This window comes from Dermacentor andersoni, chromosome 10, assembly GCF_023375885.2.
Source record: "Dermacentor andersoni chromosome 10, qqDerAnde1_hic_scaffold, whole genome shotgun sequence".
Classification (NCBI taxonomy): Eukaryota; Metazoa; Arthropoda; class Arachnida; order Ixodida; family Ixodidae; genus Dermacentor; species Dermacentor andersoni.
The window spans coordinates 45,824,765-45,852,096 of NC_092823.1; the positions used below are offsets into that span (position 1 = coordinate 45,824,765).

Here is a 27,332-nt window from a genome sequence, read left to right on the forward strand (position 1 = left end):
ATCCTCCACTTTCTTGCTCTCGCTACCCGCGGGCAGCCAAATGCAGCCAGAGCGCATGCGTTTTTCTCATGTTGCCGCGACCACCGTGCGTAGCACTTCGGTGCACGTTCGTTTTACTCTGGCCCAGTAGATTTTAGCCGGGCAGAGTTTCGGACGCTTTCTGGCTAGCGGACGAGAAAAAGAAACAACGGCCGCTCGCCGCGATCACTGTGGAGGTTTGACGGATTGCAACACGTTCGCGCGACGGTATCACCTTCTTTTTGATCTTGTCGCAAGTATTCCGGAATGTGTTTCGTCTCGCCAGTGTGGCATACCGAGCAGAATGCGTATGATTCTCTTTAGCCCAGGCGTCTCACATTTTCTATGATATTCCTTCGGTAGCCACATTAGCTGCCAAAAGTAGGCATTCGATTGTAGCTAACATGCTTTCCTTTACGTTTTTTTTTTTCATTTTGGTGCCCCAGCCTCAAACAAAACAAAAGGCATTGCTGTGGTGCAGCAAACTGTCGCATGGTGAAAGTTCGATTTTGTTACTTATTCATTTGCGGAAAGTAATGAGCCATGGGACACTTCATATGCCGGATACTCCTATTATATTATTGCCACAGAAACTATATGGACACTCCAGGGGCATTCCTGCCATCGCCACTGCCGTAATGTTCCAAATAAAGTCCAAGGGCGATAACATCGTCACCGCGTGCCGCATCTTGTATGTGGGAGTGAAAGTGTAGGGGTTCTGGTCATGGACGAATTTTTCTTCAATTGTGAGGCTACGAAGGAAACCCGCATGGATTTTCTTTGTAGCAATGGCTACGAATGGGTGGATGTCTGATTTTTCCTTCATTAAATACTTCTCTTTGCCTTCCGGGTTTCCGCAGAACTATTACGTCAAAACTATCAAGTGTACAACTCTGTAACTCAGCAATGAAAAACGATACCATAATTCTGTGAATTTACTGTAATAGTACGTCTAAAGGGGACAAACTTGACATGCTACACAAGAGTCTGAAAAAGAATAGTATTATGGAAATACAGCTTTCGCAGAACCCTTGTACACAACATAAGAAATTCACGTAAGATATAAAATGACATATCAAGTTTGCCCGCTTTCAACGATCTAACGGATGCTTTTACGGAACGACCATATCGGTTTTTGGTGCATAGCTATGCATTTGTACATTTTGTGCTTCTATATTTCTCAAACTATCAAATTTTTCAGAATTCTTGTAACAAAATGTAGGCCCTGAATAGAAATTCCTCTTCCAGCAGTCACTAGGATTTAACTTTCTCTCTAAAATGCAGCAAATTTCGTTAAAATTGGCCCACGGGTTAACTCATAAAAGCGTTTTTGCGTTTTACATGTACTTGAATAACTCGCGTCGGAGGTGCGCATGTGCTAAAGCTTCCTCTAAACGCATTTGTTCTCCACTACAAGCTTGCTCACTACAAGTTGGGCATACATGACAGTACAAAGCGCGGATGTTATTCAGTGTCCGGGACGACACTTTGTCCTAACCATTTGATTCACAAGGCTCGGATATAATTTATGATTTTTAGGTCTTCGCTAACCGTCACGGAGGCTTCCAGCTCTGGCTCACACTCGCCTGCAATGTTAAGAAACATCGTACACATGTTTAGGCGGAGGGCTGTCCGAATCTCTGGCATTGAGACTGCTTCTAGGCGCACATTTAGTTCCTCGAATGTCGCGAAGCGGGGCCTTTTCTGTTCTGCTTCGTAAGACGTCACTGATTCCTTGACCACCACACCCAGCCGTACAGCTTCCTCTCTCGTCCTCTTTGTTTCCGGAGCATGAGTTGAGTTTTCTCTCGGCTTAGAAAAATACGACGGACACCCAGGAAATACTGTCGCTACAGAATCGGGGAGCAGGCACGGCACCGGCAATGACACTTGGAGCACATTGCCAGTTGTTGAGTCTGTGTAAAACGTTGCTTGCTCCAAGCAGGACGAGAGGAAACGGTCTGCACACATCTGCACATACGTAAATGTATGCATGTGTTCCACGGTGACCGTAAAAAAAAAAGCATGCTTGCAGTTCACACGTGCGGCACAAAGGTTAGCGATAAACACGTAGTGTTAGCAATAAACACCACTGCCTCTCGGCTATAGAAGGAAAGCTCCGGCGTACAGTAAGAAATAAATAAAAAGCGTTGTAAAAAACGTCGTACCTTCTGGTACGCAGTCGGCACAAAATCCTTCCTTGGGATAGCAGGCATCTACTTCCGCTTCATGTTTTCGTCCTTCGCAAAGGAAAGCACTTGGACCTGTTTCTTACCGGCATAGTTTAAGGAACATTCCGGAAGGCTGCACTTGTTCGGCATTTTCACGCTGTCGTCTTCGGCTCCACATTACCGAAATTGCGCCGAGCGATCGAGACACACCTGCAACGTGGCTTTAGCAACGGCGCAGGCGCACGCGCGTCCGTCAGGGTCACTGGGGTGACAAGGGAATGGAATGTAAGGTCAGCTAGCTCGTTTGACGGGTCGTACAGCCGGCTGACTGTGGCGTCAGGTTTTTGCGCGAAGGCCGGAAAACTATGTCTAGGAGGTCTTGGCCCGGACCGCTGTATCTTGAAAGCCATCTGCGACGGGGACAGAGTCCGTCATGCACCTTGTTTCCGTGGGTTAGTTCGCATTGATACGACAAGCAGCACGAAGGTCAATTCGCTCGCAGCCGCTGCCACGCTTCTTCCCTTCAGCGTTTTGACAGCATGTTTTCGCGGTGATAAGGTGACATGCGTTCATGTTTGCTCGTGCGCGCTGACATCATGCTTGTTCATTTATTTAGTGTGTCTACGTTTACAAGTTTATACAGCCGATAAAACTAATAACCTTCTTTCGTATAACTGTCCAGTGATTTGCGATTGTAATCGATGCTTCGCCTTTCGGGTGAAACTGCGACTTTCTTTTTGTTACAAAGGAAAAATACCTTGAAGCTTTGCCCCCCAAAATAACTTTCTCTCAGGTGGGAAAGAGAACCCGAGCACCACCGATTAGTTTGGTTGGCACACAGATCGAACTACAAGACCAAGTTTCGCCACAGCGACCCTTATTGAAATTCACGCGAGCGACGTCTGCCGCTACCACTTATTAAGGGCGTGAGGCCTCTTCCAGTTCTGGCAGCAACCATGTAGTGCAGAGGTGCAGAAGACCCCATTGAAGGTGCAGAAGAGCTAGAGTGTTGAAAAAATGCCGGCAGCTACCCGGAACACCTTAAATGAAGAGCAGCCACTGAATGCTTGTCACTTATTCCTTTACTTCACCTGTTTGTTCCCGAAATAGACCTTCCGTTGCAAGCCCGCGATGTTTTCGTCCCCTTTTCTCTCGTTCTTGTCTTTTCGCGCGGTTCTTCACTTAATTGCGGACGAAGACGAAATGAACTGAGCAATTCGTATAGATGTGATTGAATCAATGACAAAAAGTGACATTTTCGTCCAAAAGGAGAAGCATCGATTGGAATAGGAAATTAGTAGACAGCTATATAAACTAAGGTTGGTAGTTCTATCGGCCGTATAAACTTGAAAATATTCACTTACTTACTGAACTAACAAGCATGGTGACAGCGCGCACAAGCCAGCATGAGACACTCGCTGACAAAACGCTGGTGTGAGCGCGCGCGGCAGCAGCAACGAGGGAAGTGACCTTCGCGCGGTCCATTGCTTCAACGCAAGAGCGGCGAGAACACAGCGCGCACAGAGGTATGATCTGTCTGCAGATCCCTTTCAAGATACGGCGCGTGCGGCCTTGCAAAGTACGCAATCGTTAGCGTAGTCGAAGCGGCCCCCCATTGCTCCCGCACTGCCTCCTGGCCTTCCCTAACTGCACCCGGTCGCGAAATGCGCAGTTGCTGCCGGAGCACAACGACTCCCCCTTCCCTGGCTCCGATTCTCCCAGGGCCTTTCGCGCGACGGAAAACGGCGCATTTGCTTTCCGTTTTCTTCCTTCCCGCGCGCTAGATTGAGCCGCGATAGTCACCTCCCCTCATGTGCTTTCACTCGCACATACAGTATACGCGGCGTGGCGACTGTGTTATCGCTCTTGGATTTTATACGGAACATCACGCCGACGTCGACGGCAAAATGCGCGTGGAGCGTTCATATAATTGCTATCGCGATAAAACATACAAATTTAGAACCTAAAATTTCGGAAACCCAGTGGAGTTCATCAACACTGTCGGACGTAGTGATCCCCACTTTATGCTGCCATGACCCCCCCCCCCCCCCCCCCCTTAAACATATGTTTTCACAGGGGTAGTCTGACGTTATCGCCCCTGTGTCCATAACGCCAAGAAACAGAATCACTTGATGACTATTCATTTACTTACTTACTTATTTATTTATTTATACACATCTGCGGACCCAAATGGGAGGTCACGCAGAAGGAACAGAATACGTGAATACATATTGCATATACATGCACACGAATAACGAAAACATACGCAATGCAACTTATGCAATGATCAGAAAAAACTCAAAGCGACGACTAAATAAGTTTAATTAAAACTACAGTGAAAGAATAAAATTTGACTTACATTAGAACAGTATCACATGGAACTTAAGGCGTCAGAATAAAGGCGAACCTACATACGAATACTTGCAACCACTAGAGCCAGAAAAAGGCAACAAGTGCCAGAGGTAAGTTGACAAACGTGCGAACATTGCGGAATACCGAAAATATTTAAGAGGCATGTGGAACGTACCAAGCGAAATTTGCGAGTAATAAAATAAAATAAACGTAAAAACAAAGCAGTAACAAGGTTTGCCAACATAGGAATACCGTTAACGTTAAACACACATGCATTCAATGCCATCAGTGCTTTAAAATTGCGATAATGGCAAGCTGTTTCAATCTGTTACAGTGCGCGGGATGAAAGAAAACTTAGAGGTTAGTTGGGGTTTTACAAAGTGTTAAGCAATCAGCGTGACAATGCCGTATTCGACACGCTGTAAGTGCTTTAACATAAGCCTCTGGGCGGGTGATGAAAAGTTATTTTTAAGCAAAAAAAATTTCAGCCTTTGTATTCTCCTCGTAGCTGCAGCGTGTGAATATTATGTTGTTTCATTTGGCTAGAAGGAGAGTCACTGAGGCTATAAGGAGAAAAATTAAACCTGGCAGCTTTACGTTGGATCATCTCTAAAGCGTTAGTTTTCTTATAGGGATCCCACACAATGCATGCATATTCTAGTTTCGGTCGGATGAATGAAGTGTAAGCCAGTAAACTAGTACAAAAGGGAGCGTGCTTTAGTTTCTGCCTGAGGAGACATCGTTTTCTGAAAGACGGGTTATATACGTTAGAAATGTGGCTATTCCAGCTGAGGTCACTGGTTATGATTCCAGGGTATTTATACTGGCCGAATTTGGTCAGCGGTTCAGAGCCGAGGTTATAGACAAATGACATTTCATTTATTTTTCTTGTTATGGACAGGTAAGGTGCTTTTCCCTGTTCAATTGCATGCCGCGCGAACTGCACCAGAAAATAATGCTTGGAAGTCAGAATTAAGCATTATTTGATCCTCATGGCAAGTAACCTCGTAGAACCACACACAATTGTCAGTAAATAGCCCAACCTGAACAGGGTGAAAAGTTGTGTTAGTGATTTCGTTTATATGTATTAGAAATAGCAAAGGTCCCAGCACACTACCTAGAGGTACTACAGAGGTTTCTGAAAGTTCGCTAGCGGAGTAATTATCAATTGAAACAAACTGCTTGTTATTAGCCATATAAGACACCACCCAGTTAATGATATAGGCCGGAAGGTCAATCGACTGCCGCTTTTCTGTAAGTTTACTGTGAGGAACAAGATCAAACGCTTTTTTAAGGTTTAGAAATATAACATCAATTTGGCTTGACTTGTTAGAGCACTAGTAAAGGTGCGAATAATTGTCGTTAATTGTCTGGTAGTTGAGAAGCCATTGCGGAAACCATGCTGGTGAGGAGAAAGTACGTTGTTGTCACTTAGGAATCTGGTTATCTAATTACCTATCAAATGTTCGATTACCTGGGAACAGGATGAAGCTAACAATATCAGACGATAACTGGTCGCTAGGGTTGTGTCGCCTTTTTTAGGGATGGGAACGACACGTGCAGTTAGCCAGTCTGTAGGAAGAATAGCCGAAGATAACGAGGAAAGAAATATAACAACAAGAAAAGGAGCTATAACTTCATTATACCTGCGCACAAAAGCGTTTGGCATGTTTTCTGGTGCAGGAGATGATTTAGCTTTGAGGTTCATTAACATCGACACTACACCTGGTTGCGAACAGGAATCCAGTTAGATGGCATGCGGTTAGGGCTTACACCACCTTCAAAAGCAGAAAAAAAAACACTGCAATAATTATGAGTGAAGTGCTCCGCGATACATTGTTTTTCGACAACGCCATGGTCCTGGTGAACAATTTCGTCAATTGAGTGAGTTTTCATGCTTAGAATAGTCCAAAATTTTTGGTGTGCAGTTCGAATGAAATATGGCAATGTACGGGGCAAATACCAGTGATTAGCTTGCCGTACTTCTTCGTTTAGTTAATATATGATTTCTTTAATTGAGACAACTGAGGCACATCGTCGCTTCAAGCACTTGACGTCTCTTTTAAGGTGTAAGATCTCTCTCCTCATCCAGGGAGTAGTCTTAGAAGTTTTTAGTTTTATTGGGTATAAAGTTGCTCAGACAGAAAGTGGTAATTTCTTTGAATTTGTCCCAAAGCAAAGTAGCATTGTTGTTCTGAAAATTACGAGGGCACAATTCAATATAACCTAAGACACTTTCGTCTCTGGCACGAGAGAAATCTTTAACAGTGGTTGTTTTGCATATTCGCATGTTAAGCACTTAAAAAGGAAAAGAAAAAGATACCAGACTATGAGTGGAAACTCCAGGTTCAACCGAAACAAAAAAGTTTTTCTAGTGGACGATGTGGACCACCAGTAGGTCCAAATGAGAGCTCCGTTGCTCCAACTGCACAGCTCCAGCAGAAGTGAGCTGAATCGGGGTCAATGCCTCTCTCCGAGCCATTGCTTCAAGCGAGCAGCGCAAGCCCGAACACGAAAGTAGAGCCAGGTTGCCACCGCGAACACGGGCCTTGGGCTCTCAACGCGAGCTACTACAATGCACGACAAAATCACTAACGGACTTTGGCATGAAAGCCACGCTGCGACAAATAATCAATGCTGCTACTGGCTGGTTCAAAACACGCCAGGTGTGCTAGAGAGAGAGAGAGAGAGAGAGAGAACAACTTTAGCGAAAATGCCTGCAGAGTCGGTTAGCCTCCCTCCACGCAGGGAGGACAAGTTTTACCGCGACGCGGCCACTACGTCAGTCTCGTGCATTGTGCTCCTCGAGGTCTTGGTTCCTCGCTACTTCCGCGGATCCGAGGTATGCGGATCCGAGGTGTGCTATCCGCTGCAAACATTATGCAAACTATAGACAGCCTTCTTCCTACACTGCAGTAGCCTCTGCTTCTGCCCGAGATGGTCCCTATGCTGTGCCGTGAAGCGGCCACGTAGGCGTTGCACAGAAACAGTATGCTCTGCAGCCTTTATCATCGTCTTCCCCATACCAACACCCTCATTCCTCTTCTCATCTGGTCTGTGTTATTTTCCTGAATTCCTTCACCAAATTGGAGTAGGATGTTAGAGGCTTTTTCTTCAGGCCGCCCTCTCACGTTTCTACCGTTAAAATTATGTATATCTCTCTATTCACTACATGCAGTACGTGCTTTGTTGGTAAACGGAAATTTCTTAAAACTGTTGGTGAGCGGTAAACCCCTTTAAACCCATTTGCTTTTCTGAAAGTATACAAGAATGCCGCAAACGGCTCGTTAAACGATAGCAAAAAGCAAATGTAAAATCCGCATCTGTCGCTCGGTATATTTCAACATACTTACTTTGTCTGGGCAGAGTCTGGGCATAACGCGACTGTGCAGAAAAAAGAAAATTAGGGTTGTATGGAAGTGCTCATTGTAGCGTCATGACCTTAGACAGCACGTTCATCCTTGTTTGAGGAATGTAGTGACCTGAAACGTCGGCGACCACCTTCTACGTAAAATCTTTTGTGCCGCGGAAATGGCCTCTTTCGTAAAAGAGTCAGCTTTTGCTATAATCGTACTTTGGAAAGAAAGACGCTCAGTGCCTTGCACTGTCCGGAAGCCAGCTGTTACGAACAGCGGGACACTGCTCGCCGTCGCCTTGACATTATTTTGTTGCTGTCGTATCGTGACCGTCAGATGGAGCGTCCACAGAGCGTTCCCTACGTGGACCTCAACGTCCCCACGAGTGGTACTGTTCCTGAAGCCATGGTCGAGCGTTCTAGCGGATGGAGGGTACCTATATAGTACTAGCTGCTGTATCTTTGAAAACGATATGCGTATATCTAAACATGAATATTTCGTCGGTCATCATTCTGGATCAAGAGTTCCTTTCCTGTCAGGCTATGGAACCCACTGGTGGCAGGCTTTGTTGGGATGGCAATTAAATGGACACTCCAAGCGAATTTTCGTCGTCAGCTTTGCTGTGAGGATCCGCATTTATTTATGTATGTGCATATGATAAGCCATGCCTGGCTCCACGCCATGTTATATATGCGGGTCATATTGCTACCTAATTCAACCACTACAGTTGCTCATACCAGCTCTTCCGATCTTGACTAAGTTATTCATTAGAATCTGGAGAATGGCAGCCCCCAAACAAATGCATGAAACAGAACACTAAGAGGGCATGCTGCTTATATTACATCTTCTCCGGCCACCAAATATGAAAAGTGCAAAACAATATCAAGCTAAAACCTGAAAATGATTTAACGTTACTGGCGCGGCTTCTTAACGGCGCCGTAGTGGCGGCTGTGCGATGCCATTGCAGGCCCTCCACGGCGTGGAAACGCATCTAAGAGAGCGAAACATTTTGCCACACACACGTATGTCGGGTTCGCGTTAGTCGGACTCGCGTATTGTTAGAACGTCGTCCAGGAAGTTCGAACGCAACGCTAGACCTTGCTATCGCAGCCAGTGCTTCGCCCGGCGGTTGAAACCACCACTCCTATTGTTTATTTTTTTATTTCGCCTACCTCTCCAGACAAGATTTGTCCGTTGTACACGAAGGACGAATCATCGACTGCTAAAGCAAGTTGTAGCATGGTACTTAAATGTCTCGAACGGTGTTCTAATTACACGCGGGTGCAGCGTTTTGGAGAGACAGAACACGATAGGAAACTACTGCTCTGTAAAAGGAATGACGCTTGGTTAGATAATCGCACCGGTGCGCGTCGAAGGGGCGTCCCAATGCGCCGTTTCATCCAATCACCGTGTCCCGCGGGCACCCCTGTAAGCGCGAGCCGTGGGATTTGGCGAAGTGGCCATAAGATCACGCAACGCTGCAGATCTCGCAACGTCGTCAGTGGCATTGCGGACGTCGCACCTGGATGGAACACGTGATGAGGCTTACAAAAACCCCGAGATCACCTAAGCACTTCTTATAAGTTGTGAATGCGAAATCACTAATGCCCAACTGAACGCCGCTCAGCGGCCCTTAGAGTTTGGCGCTGCGAGCAGTATTTTCAAATTTTGGTGCGAGGTAAGCTATCGAGCTTTGCAGATCGGATGCTGCCCCACTGCTTCGGATTGACGCACCTGCACTTCGTGTTTCTGTGTTAAATCTTCGCTACGTTCCTCGGGGCTCCTCGCCGCCACTGGACGGGGTCCCGCTTCGCATTTTGGAGCCAACAGATGCTCGCGTTCTCAGATCTACTTCGCCGTACATCGAAGACGTTCTGCGCCGCGTCACCGCACCTCTTCCGTGGAGGCGCGCTGCTGACGTGGCGTTGCGACGATGTTCTCTCCTCTCACGCAACATCTGGCACGCTAGCGCGACAGCGGGTGTTCTGATTCGCCAACTCTGCTCCGTCGAGGCGCGCTCGTCACGTGGCGTCGCAGCCAATGGGAATTTAGGTGCCCTTTCGCTGCCACACACGCCAGCGGCTTTGTCGCTCAATGGGCAATTTGATGCCTTCGCATCGAAAATAAGCGTCTTCCGTGCTGCGTGCAATGTTAGGAAATGCTTGCTTCGTGTTCATTGTCCGTTCCACTGAGACAGTGTAAACTCAGCAGCTCAGTAGGAACGCCGGTGCATATACCCCCGTATTCAGAAATGAAACTTAAGTTGAAGCCCATGCTCGCCTTGATCTGAGTGACGCCTATCGGGAACGCGCCGAAGGAAACGCAGTGAGCGTCTTTGGGCACGTTAACGCGAGGCGGTATCTAAATATAATCAAGCAAGGGCTTCGACTTAAGTTGCATTTCTGCATACGGGGGATAAGGTCTGCGTGCACACAATGCTCATGCAAGAAGCGCATGGCAGAATGCTGTTCCTGCACCGCCAACGCGGCCAACTGAGCAGAGCGTCTACATCGCTTCATCCTTTCAACAGCCAAACGCACTGCGCGTCTCCGGAGGACACAACTCGCCACTCATGGGCCGCCTATGGGCTATTAATAAGAGAACAGCACGACGGCGAAGACGGCTCCACCAATGGCAACACAAACTGCGTATGTACATTTGCTGTCATAAAATATTGGCCCTGATACTGCTATTAAATACTGGCGCTCTTGCACAATAAGTTATCTTATTTGTCAAAGTATTTTTAATGCTCTAGCATTAGAAGTATCAATATGGAAAAAGTGTATGTGTGCCAAGTGTGGGAACCGGTCACGTTGTAGAGTGGAGGTTATGTATATAGTGCAACTGACGGTGGTCTGCTCCTGAACGCAATACAGCCGCTGACTTTTCGTATGTAAGGGCGGGGGTACGCCACTTGATTCAATTAGTCTTCATTCTGACGAGGTATAAAATTGAAACTGGCCATCTGTTTCTCTTGGTTTTCCAGCGAAGATGTTAGCCTCTACTTGGTCCGGATTTCTCAAGCCTGCGTGCGCGTTTCTCACGCAGAAATGTGGGCCCTTCCCAGGGACAGTGCTAAAAAAGCAAAAAACCCACAGTTTGTTGCTTCTCCAACAGGCAACACGTGACGTGATCAGGCGACATCATCATCATCTACCATGACGTCATTACGTAACGTCATGTGTGACGTTATGACGTTTTAGTCACGTCAAAGGCGATATGGTGACGTGACGATGCCGTTATTCTGATATATTCGAGTTACAGTTGGAAGCAATCATGTCTACAGCTTGTGTGTAAGTTGTACTTTAAGAATTCTCTCACGTAGTTTACTTTGTAAAATTGCACTACTTCAAAAAGACACTTGCGCTAAGCGGAGGGTCTCGAGGAATGGGCATGTATGCTGCACTTCTGAAAACGCGTTTACGCGCGCGAATTACGTCACACGCGCATGCGCGCCCGACGTACGCCGCTTGTGGTGGTGGCGCTTGTCTAACGTCGGCAACAGCTTTGCTGTGCATGCACTTAATAACTTCCTGTTCATACTTAAAGGTACTGAGAACGTGCATGTTTATATTTATCAGCAAAATGATTTTTTTGGGAAATTATCATCAAACGACCTACACGGACGCTGGAAGCGCTTTCGCGCCGTCTCTGCTGACATTGTTGTTGTCTCACTGTTCTACTACTATGGGCGCTTGCGTGGTCCGAGCTTAGGAGATTACAAGATTTTCCGTGACACGAACTGCGTTTGGCCCCAAAGTATAAATGACGAAGCCACGTGAACGCATCTTCACGCTTTGTTCATTCGGCTTACCCGGAGCTAAATAAGCTTTCTGGCCCCTACTGCTGCCCAGAGCGTCGTGCGTTCACACATTAGCGTTCGTACTAAACAGCTGTGCGCCTACGACAGCGTGGTGAAGGCCAAGCTAAATTTATGCAATCCTTTCTTCGGACGCTGACCAACGCCGACGGTGTTTCTTCGGTCTCTTCTCGTGCATCATCGAGGAAAGTTGCAGCCTCTAAGCAGGCTCCACGTTACACCAGCGTTCCGAGACTGGGAAATTATTCTGAGGTGCCCTACAGCCCCAACGATGAAGCTTGCCGTTAACTTCAACGCTTTTCCTTGGGGCGAACTCTTATAGTTTTCACTGCACTCCAAATGTTGTACTACCACAGAAAGACAAAGAAGACGAAGTAGCCAGAAGATCGACGCTGCGCTGACGGTGGTGGTCGGGTCGGGTTCGGGACAAGTAGGGCGCGCACTTTCAGCTGGTGACGCTGCAGTTTTTTTTTTTTCGATCTTTAACATGGCGAGAAGCAGCAACACGGAAGGGATTCGCCCGTACTTCACGGACCAGGAATGGGTAAAGCTTCCCGATTACATGAAGACTCGCTACGGCAACATCAAGGCAAACTACGACATGATGGTCGCACTGGGTAAGTTGTTTCCAACTGCAGTTATAGAATACAGAAGAAAGGATGCACGTCTTAAATGAAACGCGTTAGCTTGAGTGACTTCTTGCGTTGTTGGCACACTGCGCGCTTATTCTCGCACGCCTTACTTTGGTTGAGCCGATAATTCTGTCATACACATAAAAAAAAAAAATTAAGGCTTAACAAATGCTGCTGAGAACTAAGCAATTATTGAAACTAGCAACGTAAATGTTTTCACTATTTGCAGTGAATGCTAATGAAAAACATATTCTGTACACGACACGTTCGAGGGCAGTTTGCTTAAGAAACAATGTGTCGAACTCACCCAGCTGCCGCATTTGTATAGCGTCAACTGCGAAGGTAAACTGCGGAGCGATGGTTAGGAAAGTACATCGCAGTCCTCCACTCTGCCGCACACAACAGAAGACACTACGCTTAGATTCGTTGAGCTTCCACTGTGGTGCAATGAAGGGTGTGGTATCACAATGCCGAGAAAGACGGGCTTGTTAAGCAATGCACATCGCAGCCACAGCTTAAGAGCAATGGCTCTAGCCAGCTAAATCACGTGTTCGCACTGCCGCTGTTCTAGGCTAACACAGTAATGGTGCCGCAAGTTTCAAATGTCGCGGGATCTAAGGGCGAAGGAAGAACCCAAGTCAAGCTCACGCCGCCCTGTACGTGCATATTTCCTGATTTAATCACGCCATACTGTCCTATGCCATCGTCGACTGCGCCTCCCTTCTCTTGGCACCCACTCCGTAACAATAATGGTCAAGCCGCTATCTGGCACATTTCACAGCCTGTCCAACTCGATTTCTTCGCCTTAATCTCAACTCTAATAGCGGCTATACCCGTTTGCAGTTCAATTCTCACCGCTGTATTCTTGTGTCTTACCATGACGGCAAAAAAATTTCGCTCAAACGCTCGTTGCGTCATACGCGTATTCAGCGTGTAAAGCATCTGCCGCGCCAAGGAAGCTCTGGAAGCACTTGGCGGTTTCAAGCTCAGGAGTGACAGGGTGAAAGGAAAGTAGTCGCAGGGAGGGCAATCAAGGTGCGTCTTGATGACGCATGCATGACTAAGGGACTTAACTCCGTGAACAGAGGATTACTCCCCACGTGGAAAACAAACTCAGGTACACTCGTCGTAACCGCCATGTTCCTTCCGTATAACGCTGCTTGGCGGAGGTGGATATGTTACAATGGCCGTCGTAACGTGCGACGGCCATTTTGCAACTACGAACCCTCTGCCTCATAACAAGAAAATAAACACAAACTTACGTTCACTTTGATCGAGGTACTGCTGAAGGAAGGCAATCAGGCTACAGCTAAAGGTTCAAGTTCCCTTCTTTTGAGGTGGCCAATAGTAGTTCGCGTGCACACTCTGCCATGTGCAACCAAATGTGCAATGAAATTGATGTGCGATGCGACAAGCTAGAAAGCTTGAAAACAACACGAAGGACATGCTTATTTATCACAAGCGTGGTTTATGCTGGGCTACACCGAAAGTATGTCCCCTGTACGTACGTCATGCAACTGTCTTCACGCAAATCCGCGAGATGGCGATACTTTGTTGTTTTGCGATTGCCTGGTTAGGCAGACAGGCATATAAAGGTTAGAAACGTTCGCTTTATTAAAGGAACGGTGCTCTTGATAACCTATATTTGTCGCAATGAGGACATTTATGCACAACTTCTTTATTACTAAGTAACTCCGTAACAAATATAGCTCGCAACCCGGATACCCATTAGGGTAGCAAAGGGGGTAATGCTTGGAAGCGTCGTGGAATCTGACTCAGTGGTTGTGCACCGGCGGCAGCGTGCCCGGCTTGTTTTAAAATGTGTTTGGGCACACGTGCATGACGTAGTCCGAAGACTTACGATGCATTTTCATCACACACGCAACCTCCGACATGTCGGATATACCGTTGATAGCTGGTAGCCTCCTGGGTGCGGTAAATGGAAGCAAGGATAAGCTTCGCGTGCTTGTTATCGCCGCCATTGTTGCTGTAATCAATAAAATACGCTGTGCACAATTATGGTCATGTACGTGCGCTAGTGCAACTTAGCTGTTTCTGCTTCTTAGACTACACGTTTGAGTTTCGCATTATGCGCGATTTCACTGAATGATAGAATAAGAACAAAATAAACTTTATTAAAAAGAATGGTCCGGGCAGTTTTGGTTGTGGTGACCTCAAGTGGTGGCTCGAGCTCCTTGAATTCGGGCGATATCTTCGGCTTGCCGGATGGCCTAGAGCATGTTTTTTAGCTCCGAACTTTTGAGAGCCACCTCCCAGCACTGGCGACGCCGACTGAGAAGGTCCCCGGCAGCCCCCGCAGCCGGGCGGTGTTGGGAAGGGGCGAGCTGAGGCTTCCCGTACGCTGATGACGGGCGCGGTTATGGACGCGTCGCGAGCGGTGTCTGTTTCAGTACCGTTGTTGCCCGCACATTCCCAAAGAATGTGTCGCAGCGTTGCTCTGTGTCCTCCCACTTTAAACGCATGAGTCGGGTATAACCCTGGGTAACAGTGGTGTAAGACGGCAGGGTTAGGGTAGGTGTGTGTTTGAAGTAAGAGATCAATATCTTTTTCTTCTTGGGCGAATCAAATCTTATTTTAACGATAGTATGAATGTGCTTAGAAACCGTTACATGCAGGGCGTGATAATTTGATGCCCCTTGTAAAGGAACTGCCAAGGTAGGTACCACCCTGTTACTTACGGAACATTCACCACGTTGCCTGCACTCATGTGATAATGAAATAAGAAAAAAGCTTCAAAGTAATATCTGAAATTTTAACAAAAATACCACGAATGCAATTCGTTTCTAAATAATTTGCTTTCCGCATCGTGTCCTCATACGGAAATAGTAGCAATAGCTGGTAGCAAAAGCTTCAATTAAAAGACAAGCCCGTCAACGTGCTAAACTATTATTTCTGTTTACTACCACAGGTCTTCAGCCACCAGTTCCTGAGTTTATGAATCCCAAGCCTGCAGCTCGTAACGTTCCAGCAAAGTCGAAGGCCGGTAGGTAGATTCATAAGTCAATCAGGTCTAGGGAATACATACAGCGAATCGCTTGTTACAATGAGCCAACTGGAATTTTCAGTACCTGGAATTTTCAGTACCTGTAAAGGATCTAGCATGCTTTCAGATTCTAAACTTGCCCGATTGAAACACGATTATTATTTGCTTTGCAACAGAGTTCAGCTTGATACACTCAAAGGATACAATCATCTCGGCAGAACCCATTTCAATATGACTGCCGACAGTAATTGAATCGATTGTATCATTGAATCAATTTAGCAGCAGAACGTAATGGCATGGTCGAAACAACTAATGTATGAGGTTCATGAAAACTGTGAGCTGGGCGAGTTGTTGGGGTTCCATATTAACGAAAAAGTGTGCAAAAATATGTAGACGAGAAAGAAAAACGACAAACGCGGGCGCTACTCGAAACTAACAGTTTTTTCGAAAGAAACAGAGTAAGTACAAGACTACGATGAAATAAGAACAGCCACCCTCTCAAGTGTGCACGAGAAAACGAAAATAACACACGTAGTCTGCTTGCGTTAATTATGTATGGTATACTGATTTTCATTCCAACATTTTTTATACATCTCCTTAATATTTTTCTCTTCTTGAAAACTTATCTACCCTGTACTATTACTTGTGCCTGTAACGGATCCGCTCGTATCAGTCTCTTTCCAGCTTTTTTTTCCGCCAATACTCTAAACGTCTCTTGCTTATCTCGACTGCTGAGCGGTTGATGCTTGAAATCCAAGTGTTTAAGGTAGGTATACTTCACCTACGTGTCTGGCTGAGCGAATTCCTTCGCATTCTATTAGGATGTGCTGAGTAGTCGTCAGATTTTTGCTGCAGCATACACATGCCGCATGCTGTTGCGAGTGCTTTCACAAGTTGTGCAGGTATATTTTTTTCCTGAGGCAACCAGCTTGAGCTTCAAAGAGAACGGCAGTGCGCTTTTTCTTATGGTGGAGATTTTCCCTTCTAATTTCTCCCTTCCCATTCTTGTAAACCTCCATTGTCATTTTTGTTCCTATTCTTGGTCTTTGCACCCAGTTAACTGTCCATTTTTCTCTCATTTCTTTTTGATGTCTCCTGGTTGTCCATTTGCCCTTGATCATCAACTACCTCGCCCTCGTCCTCCATTCTGTGTCCACAATTTTCAGGTACAGATACTTGTACACGTTGGCCGGTATTTATTTTGAGCCACGCTCCTGAGGTTTTCCTCGAAACTAATTTCACTCTGCGCTTCTCTGACTTTGAAAGAGGCCCAACTCAGCCCACACTGCCCCACTTGCGGTCTTGCCATGCGCTCGCAAAGCCAACCGGCATACCAATGTTTGGTTAGTTTCCAATTACGAAGGCTATTCTACACATATTTTTGATGTTAATCATACCTTTGCTGTGCTTCTTTCTGGACACGCTGGGCCATCTGGTGGCGCGGCCGAGAAGTCCGCACGTAACCACTTTGACTAAGAACCGCGCCACACCAGTGCACGCTAATGCTGAGTATTGTTACCACGCTTGCCGTACATTCAGTGGCACATACTCTGCGGCCCAACTTGATGAGAGATTCATTATAAAGGGCACATACCGAGTGCATCCATGGCGCAGCTCGCTAACGCATTTAGATGAAAAACATTCATTAGAAGGTGGCACATATCCAGTCCATTTAAGACGCAACCTGCTAAAGCCTCTGCTTCCTGTCCTTGAGAAGCCCTTGTGATGTGTGGTTGGTCTTGCCCAGCATGAGAGAAATAAAAAAAAAAGTTGTCGTTGTACAGCGGAACACACCTACTGGCATATACCCAGTGACTCACGCTGGCATGAAAGAGTTTCATTGAAGACCAGCACGTATCCATTAGCACATAGCCAGTGCCCCAAGCCGGCGACAGAGCGTTTCGTTTAAGAGCGGTACATACCGCGTCCCGCACATAGAGGGACCCGTGTCTGCGGGAAAGAGGGAGTCTAAGAGCAGCACTTGCGTTCACTTTGCCACACACTGAGTGACTGAAGGGGGACCGACGGTTGGTGTCCAACCATGTTCCCTAAACACAGTAGCCCGATTCTCTAATCATTCGACTATGCACCACACAACATTTAACCCATTTAAGCCAGTGGCAAAGCAATCAGTGGGCCGACATCTTCGTTTACTTTTGGAATAAAGATTCGGTTTTGCTCGGCAAACTAACGCATGTTTGATCCGCAACCATTACTACGACGTAGTGAGCTTGCGTCGTTTTGTGAAGTCGCGTGGTAAGAAAGTCGAAGTGGGCGCAGACCAACAATTTTCGAACTAGTGGTGGTGTGCTGAAGCTGAAAAAAATGTGCAATAGCGAATGATTTGCTTTTATTAGGTCTAATCATGCTATATCAGTGGGTACACGGAGCCTTTGCGGTGTTCATAACGTCGCGTGGCAGACAGACAAAGGGGAGAGCAGCCCGAAATATTCTTGGCCAGTCGAGGAGGGCTGATTGCAGAAATGGAAAAGAAACACTCTGCAATGGATTCACGTTAGAGCGCCCCATACGTACCGCTTTTCGACGGACCTCTTTCCCAGAGACAAGGGTCACTGTAGATCTGGGACTGGGTATGTACCGTTATTCAATGAAATTCTTTGACATCGTTTCGGGGCAGTGGGGTATGTGCCAATCAGTCTGTGCTGGTCTTCAATTGCGAATTTTCGACGCGAGCTTGGGGCCCTGGGTATGTGCCTACAGACGTATGCCGCTCTACCATGACAAAAAAAATCTTTTCAATTTCTCCGTTGCTGGGCAAAATCGAACCCACGTAACACGGGCTTCTCAATGACAGAAACCCGATGCCTTAGAAGGTCGCACAGCAAATCAACTGCGTACGTGCCGCTTTTCAATAAAAATTTTTCAATGAACTCATTGAATGCATTTCAATGAGTTTTCAATGAGTTTTCAATGAAGGCAGCTGTGCCATGAGAGCACTTGCCATGAGCCGTTCTTCAATCAACATTGCCCGGCGTTCGCACGTACTGGCGCGCCGAGCATTGCGGCTCTAGATTGCGCCGAATGTGCTTAGGGGAGTGCGAAGGAGGAGTCCGGTTGCAGTACACGCCTCATCCATAACTTTTTTCGATGGCAGCAGTAAGTTGTGTCGCTATATTGACTCAATGATGAGCGCATTACCGTCGAGAGTAATCTTGAGATGGGGGCTGCTGAATATTTGCCGCATCCGTGAGAAGAACGTCGTTGGATCAGCAATATTTGTTTGATGGTAGTTCCTTTATGGGATTTGCTTTCGCCTCTTGCTACCAAAGTGGCGAAATGAGGACGACGCTGTAATATGAGGGTAAATATTCTGAACACCTGTGGCTCCTCTAGCCAATTTAATATACTAATAAGGGATAGCGCTTCTGCTCAGCATTGTCGATAGTCACTCGTTCATCACCATTACGATAAGATGGAGCAGCAAAGGATGCTTTCCGTCTAAGTAATACATTGTTTCAGGAACGTTATTCATAGTGGAAAAATTTAGTTAATTTTAAACCTCAATTTTTATTCTTGTGTACAGCTTTGCGAGCATTTGTTACTATTATTTTTGGCATAACACGGCGCAGGGATGAAGCTAAGATGTCCTGTAATACTTCTATCGGACGAAATAAAGCTTTTAATTGTTGCATCATATCTAATATTGTAGAAACAGTCTTTAACAAAAATCTGCTTGGTTAATTAATATGGCCGGGGTTAACTAGTGGTTAAGCTAAATCTGAGAAACGTGTTTTGAAAGTTTGGAATGCGTGCTGATCAAAGGACGGGAGGTGTAACGTCACTAATCCGTATGCTGACGCATTATAATTATTGTAGCTGGAGGTCGCAACCATCTTTCTCATGGCGGATGGTGTGTGTGGGGAAGCATTCTTTCAGGTTTTGCATATTGCGTAAGCAATCGAAAGGAACTAATGACCAAATTATCTCTCCGATTATATTGTTAATAATAATGAGAGTGTATATGAAAGACAAATTATAAATATACCCAAATAAGCTATGCACGGCTAACGCAGGGGGCTTAAGCGGCCAAAAAACAAAGCGCCGGCCCAGAGACCCAGAACCTGAAGCGCGAGCACCAAGGGAAGCACCAGTGAGGCGATCGAAGAGGACAAAGGCGACAATAATAAAGGCCTCGGTAAACAATGGTAAGCAGGTGAATAACAATATTAATATTAACTAAAGCAGTTTAGCTCTGTTTTTACCCAGCTTACCCTCCCCTCAAACGGTCACAATTGCACCAACTGAATACGTTCACTCTTTTTTTTTGGTCTTTATATGTGAGATGCCTATTGTTTTATTCAGAAAACCTAATATACGTACCAACGTATGTAGGAGTAGGTTCAAAAACATATGTTTGTCAGCGGTGATGATATGATATTTTCGGTCAGCGAAAGAGAGTAACTGCATATAGTCGGAAATCCAACTAATTTTGCCGTTTCTGGGAAGTACGTTCATATGAGCGTGTAGCGATCATCGTGTTTATGTTCTCGTATCGAGGCAACATACCAGGTGTTCTTTAGTAGTACGAAATTTTTGACAATCGCCAGTGACAGATCTACTAGTTCTCAACCTTAAATTAGATTACACGATGAAGCGAACGTTACTTCTAAAAGAAAGAAGAATTTCGCTAATAAATAATTAGTAAAATTACACGAATTAACTCTTTAAATAAACATGATTACTACTCATATTGCAATTCACGAATTATAGCCCGTGAGTCCACAAGGCGTATCCACTTGGGCGTGGGTGCTATTACGTAAAGCTATTACAAACTGTTTTGTTTTGCATTTCTGGAATTAGCCTTCCACTATTCGTCAAAACCTTTTGGGCCATCCCCACTTTGTCTGTCTGTCATGCGACTTCAAGAATATCACGGGAACTTCCCATATGATGTGACATTATCATGCTTGACGACACTACATTAAAGAAAAACATTTCCTTCCGATTGTACGGCTATACCCGTGAAAGTTACGTGTATGAATTGAAGATGCAATAATGTGCCGGACACAAACGATATATTTTACGGAATAGCCGAGGACTGCCTCATTACGAAAAGAGTAGATGTCTGCTTACCGATCGCTGTGGTACTGCCTACTTGGCGCTACCGGGGAGAATGAACTTACTTGCGTATAATAAAATTCTCAGGCAGCAGTGTAACGTTGTCGAGCCCTTCGGGCACGTGTACGAAATCGCTCTGGTAAATCATGTTTTTTTTTTTTGGAAATTCATGGTTTTAGCGCCATATTTAACCTTATGTTCCACGCCGTAGCGATGTTCGACTATAGGCACCGTAAGCTAAGCAAGGGGAGGCGGGACAAGCGCAGATGCCGGCCTCATCCTTACCATCCGGTTATTTACTTTCACTAAGCTAGCTCGGCCTCAATGAAACCCTCTTCATTTCTGTGTGCTCCTCGCCTCTTGTAAGCCAATTAGATAAGAGCTGTCATTGTAGGCAGTGCCCTTTCCTTTGAAAGCAAAAAAAGTGACCTCCTATAAATGAGGAGAGAGTTTTATTGCTTGGTTAAAAACAACGCTATGTCTTATCCCCGATGCTTGCGTTAGCGATTACATAAATTTGACATCTGGGGTTTGGAACAGAAACAAATTGGAATAGTTTTGCAATATAGGTCTCCGTTTCTCGTGATGACTGCAAATTAGAGACATTCGTCTTTAAAGTGTGCGACGAAGTACATTGGCGTTCCAGTTACGTTTGCGCTTCAATGCACTAAACAGCATGTTGTTAAAACAAGTAAGTGGAACAACAGACATTCTTTAGTGCAAGTTTCATAGCGCACATTTCGACACCAGTGCCATTGTGAAAATCAGTTCTCAGTCGATATACCTTGCTTACTCAGCGCGTTACATTTCGGAAATTGGAACATGTGCCATGAGATAGGTCGTAAACAAACTTAAGTAGTAACAGTTTGTTAATTATTCAATTGCGCATTTGATTGCTTACGAAAACATTGCGCGCTTTATTGAGTAATTTAGCTGCAGCGTTAGAATTGTTCGATCTGCCTGAGGTGATTTTTGAACACTTGGTGAGGCTTAAACAAACAAACTAACAAAAAAAAACACAGCCTATTATCGCGCATATGCCCAAAAGGGAGTTGGTTTCAGTGTTGCTTTGTCAATGTAGGGTGCTGTCCCAGATGACCCACAATCACTGCATGCTTAGATGTGGTGATGAATTTATAAAAAAAACATTAAGAGCAATAACAACATTAATTACAATGTTGTCATTGTTCAGAAGTGCAGTTACTACTACTAGCTTATATCCATTCCAAGCGCTGCACGTAAGGTGTTCTACTCGCTATTGCATTCCCTGCTTTCTCTCATTGCTTAGGAAATTCCGATAGACGAACAGCATGGCATTGCATCACAGCACTGCACAGTGTAGCATTTTCAACAGCTGCCTAATGTCTCGTATGTTTATAAACGCTTGGAATGTGGCACGAGTGGCGTCAATACACAAATCGGATGCTGGAAGTGCTGCAGTTGCTAACCATTGGCCCATATCTGTCCTGTGCACTGCGTCAGAAGTGCTTGAATCTGTATTGCGTTTCCTGCTTTCTTTCAGTGCTTAGAGCATTTTGATAAATAAATGTCAGTACTTTGTATCAGGGTGCTCCACAATAAAGGACTTCATTACACCTATGACACATACTTCGAGTGTGGTCGATACTACGGGCCAATTGCACCTAAGTAAAGCATATTATGTGGTCAACCATGAGCTCCTCATCACAAAGGTCACTCAAATAGACATGCCTTATTTCATAACTTCCCGTGTATTTTATTACCTAAGCCATAGACCATGCTTTGGTGGCATTAATGGACAGAGATATGTAAGTTATGAGCTCACTGTCGTAGTTCCTCAAGGGTCTCGTCTTGTCCCTTTTCACTTCCTACTGGTCACAAATGAGATTTCTTCAGCAATTCAACACCCTTCATTCCTTCTATGTGCTGACGACTTCAAGCTATTTAAGAATGTGAGCAGTGTTCACGGCTGCATCGACCACCAAAAAAGTCATGTTTTTCAGCTTGAAAGTAGTGCAAAAAAAATTCGCTACACATAATTGTCTTCCAAACTATGGTATCAAGCTATACGCGGAAAACACATGTTGTAATTTTCATACACCCTGCGGAGTGCTCCACTGCCCAGGGTCGCTGAAATGAGAGATCTAGATCTGTACTTCGACAAAACGCTAAGCTTCTTTTCACGTGCAAAATATGCGAAGCAACGAGGCCGTCGTGCTCTTGGAATCGTTTGTCGTATATCGCACGATTTTGACTCTCGTGTTGCCTTTGTTAAATTTTATTCTACTGTGTGGATTCCACCAATAGAGCATGCCCCTGTAGTTTGGGGTAGAGCTTGGAAATTTTGAACGCAATACTAGCATCCAGAATAAATTAATATCTATTTTCAAGCACTGCTTTTATCATTGGGCCGACTACAGTCCAGTCCTCTGAAGTATACCTCTGCTCACACGTCTAAAAGTAAGGACGTAATAAATCCGAGCTTATCTTTCAGTATTAGGTGGTGCATGACGTCCTGCATTGATGATGTGCAATTTTCCGTGCCGGAATAGTATACCAGCCACATTCCCAGTTTTCTGCACAGCCATGTTGCGTTAAAGACTGTCCTCTGGCTTGACAAAAGAAAAAAAGAGACACCCAATAAGCGTTGTGCCTGTATTGAGATATTCCAGAATGCATTCCCTGTGTTTTGTATAACGTAAATAATCATGATTTATGTTTAATTCGCTCTCACACCCGCCTCCTTGTGTTCTGTTTCCATATTTGTTTCTCCATCTCACATTCTTCGGTCTAAGAGCAAATTTGTTTTCCCTATACCCTTTGTCTTGCGTGTTACTATTTAAGTGCACCAGCACGAAAGCTCCGTAGCTGTTTTGGGGCATTATAACAAACACTTGTTTGATTGATTGACATATTTTTATATCCTCAATTCAATACCACATAATCACCACTTCGTGTTTCGCACGACAGACGCACAAAGCAGCTCCTCAAGCGAACCACGTTACCCGAAGAGAAACCGAAAACGCATCAAGTACGCGGAGAGTGAAGACGTTTCGGATGAGGAAGCTCCGAGTAAGTAAGATGACAGCTTGCATTGTTTTACTTGGGAGTGAAAGACGAGCTGGTGCTTCCATTCAGAGCATCGTAATCTATGTCACATCTGTCACAATAATTACAACGCAAGGTTGCTCAAAAGTCTATGTAAAATGATTTGAAATAAAATTGGTTATTTTCGTCACTGCTTACTTCGAAAATAATATATGCGCCTTCGCCATGCTGAACCAAAAACATTAAAATGCGTGATAGGTTGGTATCACTTTTAAAACGTCGATGTTGTATGCAGTATAAATCACAATATAGAGGCTAAACAACATTTACAATCGCTAGAAAAATGGCTGTCAGAATGACTACGGTCCTGCTCGTTTTGATATCCTTTATACTGAACCTGCAGGCTCAGCCTAAACTGTGGGCATTTTGCACTCGCATGCACGCATGGAACACCAACGCAAATTCGACACAACAGAAGAGCGTACAATGTTCACTATTCGAACGTGTTCGTGCGCTCGAATTGTTGAATACCAAAATTATAGCTAGGCATAAATTTACCGATTCCTCTCATAACTCGGGATGTTAAGAATATAATTCGTGTTATAGTCATCACCAAAGAATGTTTGCGCGGCACACAAATACACACCTCCTTAGATCAGTTTGCGTTAAATTTCAAGTAAACACTTCGAATGATTCACGTATCTTACTTTTTTATGCACGCGGGGTGGTGGCCAGATGAGGAAGCCGCGATGGCCAAAATTTTTGGTAACCGATCGACCATGACGCCCTTGGTTCACAAGAGTGGTTGGTGGATGGGTTCCATGAAGATGGACGCATTGGCCCGTTTTCTCGTGCGCTGGTGGTTCGTTATCTTCTACCATGGCGGGCGGCATGCGACTGTCTCGCCTCCACACGGGCTACACTCCTGCCCCCACTCCTAGCGTGCAGTTTGATGGAAAGAAGGTATGCGATAAGCTAGCGTACGGAGTAAAACACGGACTTTACACATCAGTGTCAGCTGAGCGTTTGCAGTGGGTAGTCCAGTCGGGTGAGGGAGATGTTGGATCAGGCAGAGAGAAGGGTACAAACAGTTCTCCGTCGGTCGAGTCTCAGAATTGTGCTGGGGACAGCCTGTCTGTGGTACCGAGTCATCAAATGTGAATAGGAGGCAGACGCCCTCGTCGTAGATAGGGCACTCATCCGAAGGGGGCACGGAACCACGTCGCGGTCACATCCGTGTAAGTGGCTTGGCGCTGTTCTGTGCCGCGCCTCCTGTCGACGACTTAGCCGTGGACAGACGAAAAATGCCTTTGTGTATCACGCGAAGGCATTTATTGTGTGCGCAGAGCGTGCACACACAATAATTGTGTGCGCAGAGTGTCGTCAGACGTCGGCCTCTGCGCACCCAGCTTGACGGGCCTCGACCATCAGATTCAAGTTGGCAAAAGCCGGGCGCGTGTCCAAGGAAATTGTCAATGAAGCGTCGAGCTTCGCTGAAGACGTCGATGGCGGCGTCATGCAACTCTTCTTGGTGTAGCTGGGGTAGAGCTTGTTCGCAGTAGTTTTGCGCGTGCTGCGCGTCGCGTTGGTTATTCGTGAAAAACGGGGAGGAAAGCGTTGAGATTGCAGAGGTCGGGGTTGCAGCATCGAAATTGGATGAGTCCGCTAACAGCAGTGGAACAGAGGAGAGCTACGGTGGCGGTGGAGCTAGTAACCGGAGCTTTGTGGCCTGGTGCGAGCACGGAAATGCCACAATGCGCAACCACGGCCTCCCACAGGTAGTCGGAGATGCGGGAGAGTGATGGAAGTCGAAGCTCCAAGAGAAGGTCATTTGGCAGCTCGTCACTCGCTAGAAGACAGTGGAGATGCTGCTCACACATGCTGTTGAAGTAGAAGTTACTCTCGAGCTGAATGAACCAGATGGCTGGGCTACTACTGTAAAGCCTCTACAGGCCGGACATCTGTGGCAGGGAAGTGCACAGTGCTTGTGAAAGTCTACTGCCTGTTGCTGCTTGTGAAGAAAACCCGGGCTCTGGTGGCGTCAGTTGTCATGTAGTCAGCATTGAAGGCACATCAGAATTTGTGTATGGTGTACCCGGGCTGGCAAGAGTGGACTTCGCGCCTGGTGCAGCAGATGAGACAGGCCCTGCCGCAGATGCGAGTGAGATACCTCGAAACACAAGGCGTACACAGTGCAGCAACATAAAAGGAAGGAGGGCTGGGGACCGTATAATAGTCTAGATGATCGGCGGACCACCCTGGAAATTGTTTGGAAATAATCATTTTATTGGGGAGCGGACTCACGCGCAAAAGGTAGATTAGAGGCTTGAGTCGGCTCCTAAGGACAGGCTGCATGGCTAGACGCGGGTGTGTGAGGCCGTGACATATAACAGGAAAATAGTTCCCTGAACTATTCAGCCATGGCACGAAGCCAAGCTAACACGAAGAGATCCGAGCATTGCCAGTGTGGCTCAAAACGCAAGCTATATCGAGCCACATATTTCACTTGCCCACGTAGATCGGAGACGCATCTAGACGCCGCTAATAATGTGGATTGGAAATAGCGAAACATTCGCAACTCAATTATGTCCAGAGGGCGGACATTCAATATGGGGTGACCTGCCCTAGCATGACTCGTGTTGTAAAACGGATATCATCATCAGTGCTTAGCACGCTAGGAGTCGAATTTCGCGTTACGGATTTCTGACACTTTCAGAAGCAGTCTGGGATTCAGATTACCAGATCACCTATATACGCTCCTCAGTTCAGCGGCACTTACTTGGGGAGCTTGCTTTTATAGCCTATTCAAGGAAACGCATAGGTGATTACGTAAAATAATCATCTGTGATAAAAAAATAGATGGATAGGGAACTGTGTAGCAGTTATTTTAGCATACCGTTGCCACATTTCTTAAAAGCTATCACCAATTTAGTTCCGACCATTTGGTTGTTGAAAACGACAGCAAAAAGCACCCGTTACGTGTCTTTCGATTGCCGCTAGTTGATACGCAAAATAAAAACACAGTATCAGTAGTTGAAACTACCACAATGAATCGCGCCCTAATCCCGGTGCCACTATATTAATGGTTGTCACGACCAGGATAAAAAGCAGATGGGGACATTTTACACAAAGACGGGTATGCTGTATTCGATACCTAAATGAATTATTTAACAAGAAAAACGTTTTTCGCATCAGCAGCATACTATCGTGTAATAAGAACCCTTTTGAAATGCAAACATGTTCCTAAGTGGTATTCACTTATGAGGATGTGACACCGATATTATTCAATTTTTCCAGCCACTAAAGCCAGCGAAACGCGCTGGTCGACTCGAATACGTCCCTCAATGCGCATCGAGAGCGAAGCGCCTGGCGACGATCCGCTAAAGAGTAAGTTTTAGCGAGTGGCAACATCAGGAACTGGGTGAGGCCGCACCGATGCATAATTGTAAATGGTGCAAAAGCAATAAACAGTGAAAAAGACCGGACGCACAAAAGGGTTGGGCGTGTGCGTCGCGTATCCACAAATCCACACAGTGCGTTTGTGGATACTGTGCATTTTGTGTCGAAGTGTTTCCTACGCCATTCACAAACATCCGCCTACGCAACCACTTCTTGCTTTGACGAGTACGTCTTGCTAGATACTGCTAGCTAGAATAAGAGTCATGCGCCATAGTTCTTCGCTATCAAATGACATGCCTTGCAGATAACATCATGCATATTTCATGGGATAAAGCTTCACGCTATCCAACTCGATTCCACTGCCAACTAAGCTGCCAAACCTCATCACGTGATACGAAAGACCCTCCTACTACAACCATTGAACATATCCTGCGCTTGACAGATGTGTTCACCCAGTAAGTGACTTCACGTAGC

General features: G+C 45.8%; 1 protein-coding gene across 8 annotated transcripts in view; it reads left to right on the forward strand.

The window, feature by feature from the left end:
- Positions 1 to 27,332, forward strand: part of LOC126543125 (histone-lysine N-methyltransferase PRDM7-like) — a 111,181-nt gene that overhangs the window by 74,800 nt on the left and 9,049 nt on the right. For 2 of the 8 annotated variants that reach the window (XM_055062257.2, XM_055062258.2), the window contains 4 exons: positions 15,279 to 15,353; positions 19,388 to 19,519; positions 23,382 to 23,483; positions 26,757 to 26,846. In XM_055062257.2, the coding sequence (XP_054918232.1) occupies positions 15,279 to 15,353; positions 19,388 to 19,519; positions 23,382 to 23,483; positions 26,757 to 26,846 (399 nt within the window). Of the gene's footprint in view, positions 1 to 10,187; positions 10,546 to 10,883; positions 12,335 to 15,278; positions 15,354 to 19,387; positions 19,520 to 23,381; positions 23,484 to 26,756; positions 26,847 to 27,332 lie in introns of those variants that run through there. The other 6 variants (XM_055062254.2, XM_050190271.3, XM_055062255.2 and 3 more) reach the window with 6 other exon arrangements.